This window comes from Thalassophryne amazonica, chromosome 5, assembly GCF_902500255.1.
Source record: "Thalassophryne amazonica chromosome 5, fThaAma1.1, whole genome shotgun sequence".
NCBI classification, from domain to species: Eukaryota; Metazoa; Chordata; class Actinopteri; order Batrachoidiformes; family Batrachoididae; genus Thalassophryne; species Thalassophryne amazonica.
The window spans coordinates 5,610,270-5,618,416 of NC_047107.1; the positions used below are offsets into that span (position 1 = coordinate 5,610,270).

At 40.2% G+C, this 8,147-nt stretch overlaps 1 protein-coding gene across 1 annotated transcript in view; it reads left to right on the plus strand.

Annotated features, from left to right (window-relative positions):
- LOC117510062 (uncharacterized protein KIAA1671 homolog) overlaps positions 1-7,756 on the plus strand; it is a 59,398-nt gene extending 51,642 nt beyond the window's left edge. The window contains exons 5-6 of the mRNA XM_034169675.1: positions 4,463-4,550; positions 4,647-7,756. Coding sequence (XP_034025566.1) covers positions 4,463-4,538 — 76 coding nt within the window. The 3' untranslated portion in view covers positions 4,539-4,550; positions 4,647-7,756. The remainder of the gene's footprint in view (positions 1-4,462; positions 4,551-4,646) is intronic.
- Positions 7,757-8,147: the final 391 nt, after the last annotated feature.

Genomic DNA, 8,147 nt, shown 5'->3' on the forward strand with positions numbered 1-8,147 from the left:
TTTTTGTTTTATTTTGTTGTTGTTGAGTCTGGTGTGTCCTTTACAGAGTGCCCTTTTTGTTTTATTTTGGTTGTTGTGAGTCTGGTGTGTCCTTTACAGTGTGCCTTTTTTCTTTTATTTTGTTGTTGTTGAGTCTGGTGTGTCCCTTACAGAGTGCCCTTTTTGTTTTATTTTGTTGTTGTTGAGTCTGGTGTGTCCTTTACAGTGTGCCTTTTTTGTTTTATTTTGTTGTGTTGAGTCTGGTGTGTCCCTTACAGAGTGCCCTTTTGTTTTATTTTGTTGTTGTTGAGTCTGGTGTGTCCCCTTACAGAGTGCCCTTTTGTTTTATTTTGTTGTTGTTGAGTCTGGTGTCCTTTACAGAGTGCCTTTTTTGTTTTATTTTGTTGTTGTTGAGTCTGGTGTGTCCCTTACAGAGTGCCCTTTTTTGTTTATTTTGTTGTTGTTGAGTCTGTGTGTCCTTTACAGTGTGCCTTTTTCCTTTTATTTTGTTGTTGTTGAGTCTGGTGTGTCCTTTACAGTGTGCCTTTTTCCTTTTATTTTGTTGTTGTTGAGTCTGGTGTGTCCCTTACAGAGTGCCCTTTTTTGTTTTATTTTGTTGTTGTTGAGTCTGGTGTGTCCTTTACAGAGTGCCCTTTTTGTTTTATTTTGTTGTTGAGTCTGGTGTGTCCTTTACAGAGTGCCTTTTTTCTTTTATTTTGTTGTTGTTGAGTCTGGTGTGGTCCTTTACAAGTGCCCTTTTTGTTTATTTTGTTGTTGTTGAGTCTGGTGTGTCCTTTACAGTGTGCCTTTTTTTCTTTTATTTTGTTGTTGTTGAGTCTGGTGTGGTCCCTTACAGAGTGCCCTTTTTGTTTTATTTTGTTGTTGTTGAGTCTGGTGTGTCCTTTACAGTGTGCCTTTTTTGTTTTATTTTGTTGTTGTTGAGTCTGGTGTGTCCCTTACAGAGTGCCCTTTTTGTTTTATTTTGTTGTTGTTGAGTCTGGTGTTTCTTTTACAGAGTGCCCTTTTTGGTTTATTTTGTTGTTGAGGTCTGGTGGTGTCCTTTACAGAGTGCCTTTTTTGTTGTTATTTTGTTGTTGTTGAGTCCTGGTGATGTCCTTACAGAGTGCCCTTTTTGTTTTATTTTGTTGTTGTTGAGTCTGGTGTGTCCTTTACAGTGTGCCTTTTTTCTTTTATTTGTTGTTGTTGAGTCCTGGTGTGTCCCTTACAGAGTGCCCTTTTTGTTTTATTTGTTGTTGTTGAGTCTGGTGTGTCCTTTACAGTGTGCCTTTTTTGTTTATTTTGTTGTTGTTGAGTCTGGTGTGTCCCTTACAGAGTGCCCTTTTTGTTTTATTTTGTTGTTGTTGAGTCTGGTGTGTCCCTTACAGAGTGCCCTTTTTGTTTTATTTTGTTGTTGTTGAGTCTGGTGTCCTTTACAGAGTGCCTTTTTTGTTTTATTTTGTTGTTGTTGAGTCTGGTGTGTCCCTTACAGAGTGCCCTTTTTGTTTTATTTTGTTGTTGTTGAGTCTGGTGTGTCCTTTACAGTGTGCCTTTTTCCTTTTATTTTGTGTTGTTGAGTCTGGTGTGTCCTTTACAGTGTGCCTTTTTCCTTTTATTTTGTTGTTGTTGTGTTGAGTCTGGTGTGTCCCTTACAGAGTGCCCTTTTTGTTTTATTTTGTTGTTGTTGAGTCTGGTGTGTCCTTTACAGAGTGCCCTTTTTGTTTTATTTTGTTGTTGAGTCTGGTGTGTCCTTTACAGAGTGCCTTTTTCCTTTTATTTTGTTGTTGTTGAGTCTGGTGTGTCCTTTACAAAGTGCCCTTTTTGTTTTATTTGTTGTTGTTGAGTCTGGTGTGTCCTTTACAGTGTGCCTTTTTTTCTTTTATTTTGTTGTTGTTGAGTCTGGTGTGTCCCTTACAGAGTGCCCTTTTTGTTTTATTTTGTTGTTGTTGAGTCTGGTGTGTCCTTTACAGTGTGCCTTTTTTTTTTTTTTTTTTGTTGTTGTTGTGTCTGGTGTGTCCCTTACAGAGTGCCCTTTTTGTTTTTTTTTGTTGTTGTTGAGTCTGGTGTGTCCTTTACAGAGTGCCCTTTTTGTTTTATTTTGTTGTTGAGTCTGGTGTGTCCTTTACAGAGTGCCTTTTTTGTTTTATTTTGTTGTTGTTGAGTCTGGGTGTCCTTTACAGAGTGCCTTTTTTGTTTTATTTTGTTGTTGTTGAGTCTGGTGTGTCCTTTACAGTGTGCCTTTTTCTTTTATTTTGTTGTTGTTGAGTCTGGTGTGTCCCTTACAGAGTGCCCTTTTTGTTTTATTTTGTTGTTGTTGAGTCTGGTGTGTCCTTTACAGTGTGCCTTTTTGTTTTATTTTGTTGTTGTTGAGTCTGGTGTGTCCCTTACAGAGTGCCCTTTTTGTTTTATTTTGTTGTTGTTGAGTCTGGTGTGTCCCTTACAGAGTGCCCTTTTTGTTTTATTTTGTTGTTGTTTGAGTCTGGTGTCCTTTACAGAGTGCCTTTTTTGTTTTATTTTGTTGTTGTTGAGTCTGGTGTGTCCCTTACAGAGTGCCCTTTTGTTTTATTTTGTTGTTGTTGAGTCTGGTGTGTCCTTTACAGTGTGCCTTTTTCCTTTTATTTTGTTGTTGTTGAGTCTGTGTGGTCCTTTACATTGTGCCTTTTTCCTTTTATTTTGTTGTTGTTGAGTCTGGTGTGTCCCTTACAGAGTGCCCTTTTTGTTTTATTTTGTTGTTGTTGAGTCTGGTGTGTCCCTTTACAGAGTGCCCTTTTTGTTTTATTTTGTTGTTGAGTCTGGTGTGTCCTTTACAGAGTGCCTTTTTTCTTTTATTTTGTTGTTGTTGAGTCTGGTGTGTCCTTTACAAAGTGCCCTTTTGTTTTAGTTTGTTGTTGTTTGAGTCTGGTGTGTCCTTTACAGTGTGCCTTTGTTTCTTTTAGTTTGTTGTTGTTGAGTCTGGTGTGTCCCTTACAGAGTGCCCTTTTGTTTTATTTTGTTGTTGTTGAGTCTGGTGTGTCCTTTACAGTGTGCCTTTTTTTCTTTTATTTTGTTGTTGTTGAGTCTGGTGTGTCCTTACAGAGTGCCCTTTTTGTTTTATTTTGTTGTTGTGAGTCTGGTTGTCCTTTACAGTGTGCCTTTTTTTCTTTTATTTTGTTGTTGTTGAGTCTGTGTGTCCTTACAGAGTGCCCTTTTGTTTTATTTTGTTGTTGTTGAGTCTGGTGTCCTTTACAGAGTGCCTTTTTGTTTTATTTTGTTGTTGTTGAGTCTGGTGTGTCCCCTTACAGAGTGCCCTTTTTGTTTTATTTTGTTGTTGTTGAGGTCTGGTGTGTCCCCTTACAGAGTGCCCTTTTTGTTTTATTTTGTGTTGTTGAGTCTGGTGTGTCCCTTACAGAGTGCCTTTTTTGTTTTATTTGTTGTTGTTGAGTCTGGTGTGTCCCTTACAGAGTGCCCTTTTTGTTTTATTTTGTTGTTGTTGAGTCTGGTGTGTCCCTTACAGAGTGTCCCTTTTTTGTTTATTTTGTTGTTGTTGAGTCTGGTGTGTCCCTTACAGAGTGCCCTTTTTGTTTTATTTTGTTGTTGTTGAGTCTGGTGTGTCCTTACAGAGTGCCCTTTTTGTTTTATTTTGTTGTTGTTGAGTCTGGTGTGTCCCTTACAGAGTGCCCTTTTGTTTTATTTTGTTGTTGTTGAGTCTGGTGTGTCCTTTACAGAGTGCCTTTTTTCTTTTATTTTGTTGTTGTTGAGTCTGGTGTGTCCTTTACAAAGTGCCCTTTTTGTTTTATTTTGTTGTTGTTGAGTCTGGTGTGTCCTTTACAGTGTGCCTTTTTTTCTTTATTTTGTTGTTGTTGAGTCTGGTGTGTCCCTTACAGAGTGCCCTTTTTGTTTTATTTTGTTGTTGTTGAGTCTGGTGTTCCCTTACAGAGTGCCCTTTTGTTTTATTTTGTTGTTGTTGAGTCTGGTGTGTCCCTTACAGAGTGGCCTTTTTGTTTATTTTGTTGTTGTTGAGTCTGGTGTGTCCCTTACAGAGTGCCCTTTTGTTTTATTTGTTGTTGTTGAGTCTGGTGTGTCCCTTACAGAGTGCCCTTTTTTGTTTTATTTTGTTGTTGTTGAGTCTGGTGTGTCCCTTACAGAGTGCCCTTTTTGTTTTATTTTGTTGTTGTTGAGTCTGGTGTGTCCCTTACAGAGTGCCCTTTTGTTTTATTTTGTTGTTGTTGAGTCTGGTGTGTCCTTTACAGAGTGCCCTTTTGTTTTATTTTGTTGTTGTTGAGTCTGGTGTGTCCCTTACAGAGTGCCTTTTTTGTTTTATTTTGTTGTTGTTGAGTCTGGTGTGTCCTTTACAGAGTGCCTTTTTTGTTTTTTGTTATTGTTGAGTCTGTGTTGTTTTTCATTTGGGACAGCTAGTGGAGATTTGCAATTCATTATGTCTGTGTGTTTAGATTTGCAATTCATTATGTCTGTGTCTTTGTCCGTCTTATGTCTCATGTCTTCGCAGGGACGAGGATTCACCGCAGTGGCTCAAACAGCTGAAGTCCAAGAAGCGTTTGAGTCAGTATGAAGCTGAAAGTTAAGTCAATAAAGAGGTGAGCTTGTTACACTGTCATGTTTTTTTAAAATCATGCTTGTCCGTAGTATTAACGTTTGTTGTTGTCATCACCCCCCCCCCCCCCCCCCTACAGGTTGCCTTAAGATGAACCTGGATGAAACAGAAGCCTTAATCTTTGACCTGGAGGGTGAACCTACTGCTGCTGACATATTTTCTATTTTACTTTGCTCTTGTCCCGTCTGGGTCGATTAAATGTGCATGGTGCCTTTTCGGTGGTGAGTCTCTGTCTTACGGAGGAAGAAGATGAGCGAGGAGGAAACAGACACTTGACGCTCTGCTTATCCGTTTCATGCTTGGTCTTCTGCACCAGGAGGGTTTGGGTTCAACTTTAAAGGGACCACATGTGTAAAAAAGGAGAAATTCTTGGCAGATGTCGAGCTGCATTTCAGGACTAATGGGACCACGAGGCCTTTAATCCTGAAAGAGGACAATCCCAGTCTCTGTCGCACATCCTCCCTTTGCTAGTACTGTATGTACGTGTGCATTAGCCACCAGTGTGTTGTAAATTAGTGGCGCTGCAGGAGCGTTGCCATAGGATACATTTCAGATGCTAATGATTTGCTTCCTGGATGACAGAGAACAAACTGCTCAGTGAGACGCTGTGCTCATCGGGGGAATCAGGGATGGTTAGTTTCTGTGTTTTAGATTTAATGGAGCACTACTTTTGGAAACACATTTGTCACTATAATACTGGCTGCAGATCTTCTTTTGATACACTCCACAACTTCAGGATGTGGCGTGGCGCCGGCGTGTGCTAACCAGACTTAACTTCAGGGTGACAGCTGCTACATTGGTCATTTTGTGTAAAGCCCCTTTCAGACAGTTGAGTGTGTGCACAGTTTGTGTTTCGCTGACAGAGACGACCTGACGCTAATGCTAACACTAACATCCTGTTACACACACATTCAGACACTTTAATGCTGCCACGGCACTTCAGAGTCACGTCCCAAACACAGAGAAACAACCGCAGAAACCCAGCTTCAGGTCTGGACCTTGAACAGGAACTCTGGGTTTGAGTCTCAGCTGGGTTTCCCTGGCAGTTTGCAATATTTCAGAATGTTTATTGAAAAAAACGAGTAAAGTTGGAATGAGGGGGTGGTGACCAAGTGGTTAATGCACTTGGTTTCAGTGCAGAAGGTTTCTGCCGCATTTCTCCATGTACTGTGGAGTTGTGTCAGGAAGGACATCTGGTGTAAAACTTGTGCCAAATTAACATGCAAACCCACCTCCGATCTGCTGTGATGATCTCGAGTGCAAACAGGGGAGCAGCCGAAGGGACGTTACCTTTAGTAAAGTTGAATGAAATGACAGCGTTTCCGTCGACTGGTGGAACGTGACCGCTGGGTTTTATCATCTTACGATAACCGTGATTCTAGTAGTAATGGTGAAAATCAGTGTTCCTGCTATATATTCCCATTTCACGGATTTTTAATTTTTATCCAGTATTGGTATAACATCATCTCACTGAACAAACTCTGTCTTACTTCATCGCCCCGTACTGGGTCATGTATTTCATGTCATGTGACTCTTTCTGTACGTCATGTGACCGATAATCAGTGTTTCCATTGCATTTTTTTGAAGTACGGCTTTTTCAAATCCCCTGAATCGCATGATGTGATTTACCTCATGCGAGTGTGAAAACTTTCTTTGTGATATTTGAGTTTTTTCTAAATACACGTGTTTGCATAAAGCATGTTTTCAGTTCTTTATCTGAAATTGTGCATCTGAGCGAATCATGTAAACACATACATTGCCATAACCATGACTAGCAAGAACGTGAGCCGCGATCTGATGAGAAGAGCGGGGAAATCTGTGGCCTCAGTCTGGTTTTGTGCAGGTCCAACAGGGTCCAGGTCTTCATAGCCCCAGAAGAGTCCCGCGGAGAGGAGGTGGTGATGTTAACAGTGTTTAGGACGTAAATAAGATTTGTGTGTCTGAAAAGGGCTTTAAGATGACTTTTGACCAAGTGGCTTTCTGTTAGTCAAACACACTCCTTATCAGGACACACCCACTCACAGACGGAGAGAAGCCACGCCTCCACAGCCCAACTGCAGCTTTCCCCTCAAACCAACGTGCAGTGTTCCCTCTGTTGTCTGCGTCACGTGCGCGCTCTTTGCTCTCGGACATTCCTGCACGTGTTCTGAATCACAGCAGCGCTCCACAGAGAGCGTCCTGCTGCAAAAACACTCCAGAGACGACCGTCGCTCTGAGCGACTCCCCAATAAATTAACCGAACATTTACAATCCCCTGACTGCCACTGGGCGGCCTTTAATAAAATGAAGAAAAATTTGGGCTGTTATGGACAATAATACTGATCCAGCCAACAACAAAAAAAGAAAGTCAAAAATCAACCACCTGATGGAGGAAATGGATTAAAATGTCTCTCTGATCTGTGAACATGGTTACAAACGGTAATTGAATTTGCTGTTTCACACAGAAAATATAACAATGATTTTGTTATGACCAAAAAGTGGAAACATCCACTTTTATGAAATTAAAACGTCAAGCTTGACAGTGTCTGAAAAATTATCAGAATGATGGCTGTAGTTATGCACGTCCAAATAAACAACAAAATACAGTAACACAAATTTTTAAAATAGTGTAAATTTGAGAATTTTAAGTTAAGTGTATTTTCCATTCATGAGCACAAAAATGAAATCACAAAAATCAACTATATTTGCAATTTATCTATCAAGATATATATATATGTATATATATATATCATTGCAAATATGAATATGGGATGGAATTTTTTTTTTTTTTTTCTTGTCATTCCAACAAAAAAACGACCCCTGTTGGCTGTGGAGTTGGTGGACCGGCTGCTGCTGCAGCTCCGCTGTTTGCAGTCCGGCAGCTCGCTCAGCTTGGATAAAGCACTATGTCACTTCTGTAAAGCACGACAGCGCTCAGCTGCACCCCCTCTTGTTGACCATGTGTCACTGCCTGTAGGCGGGAGGACTCGTGGGAATGGTCGTGCAGTGCCAGTGAACATGCCGATTGTTCCTTGCAGTTGTCCCTGGGTTTCCTGTACGTGAAGTTATACTTTGTCATGAAGATTATCAATGTGAGGGTTTATTTTTTGGTCCTTTTTTATTATTTGAAACTAATTCATGTAAACTGCACTGTGTTGTCACGGCCAGTGTGTCCTATAGAGAATTAAAGTGAAACTGACTTGAACTGCAGTTTATGCTTAGTGGAGTTTTTTGATCTTGCCAGAACAAAGTTTTGCACAATGTTACTCACTATGTATGTTTGTTGAGTTTTTTCTTTTTGTAATCATTGCATTTTTCAGTTTTAACTCACTCAGCAGCACGCAGTTTACATCAGACTCTTGCAACTTCACATATAGCAGCCATAGCAAGGTACCTTTCAGCACACAAAAGGATCAAGGTCAGTGGTCAAGGTCACACGAAGGTGAAACAGTAAATTTAACAAAACAACTTTCCTGATTGCCATTTTTGAGATTTTGACTGGCCTTGCTCATAAGTCATTACCTGGGATAAGCGATCGACCTTGACCTTCAGGATTTTGCTTAAATTAGGTGAAATTTCAGATTTGAGTCAAACATGTCAC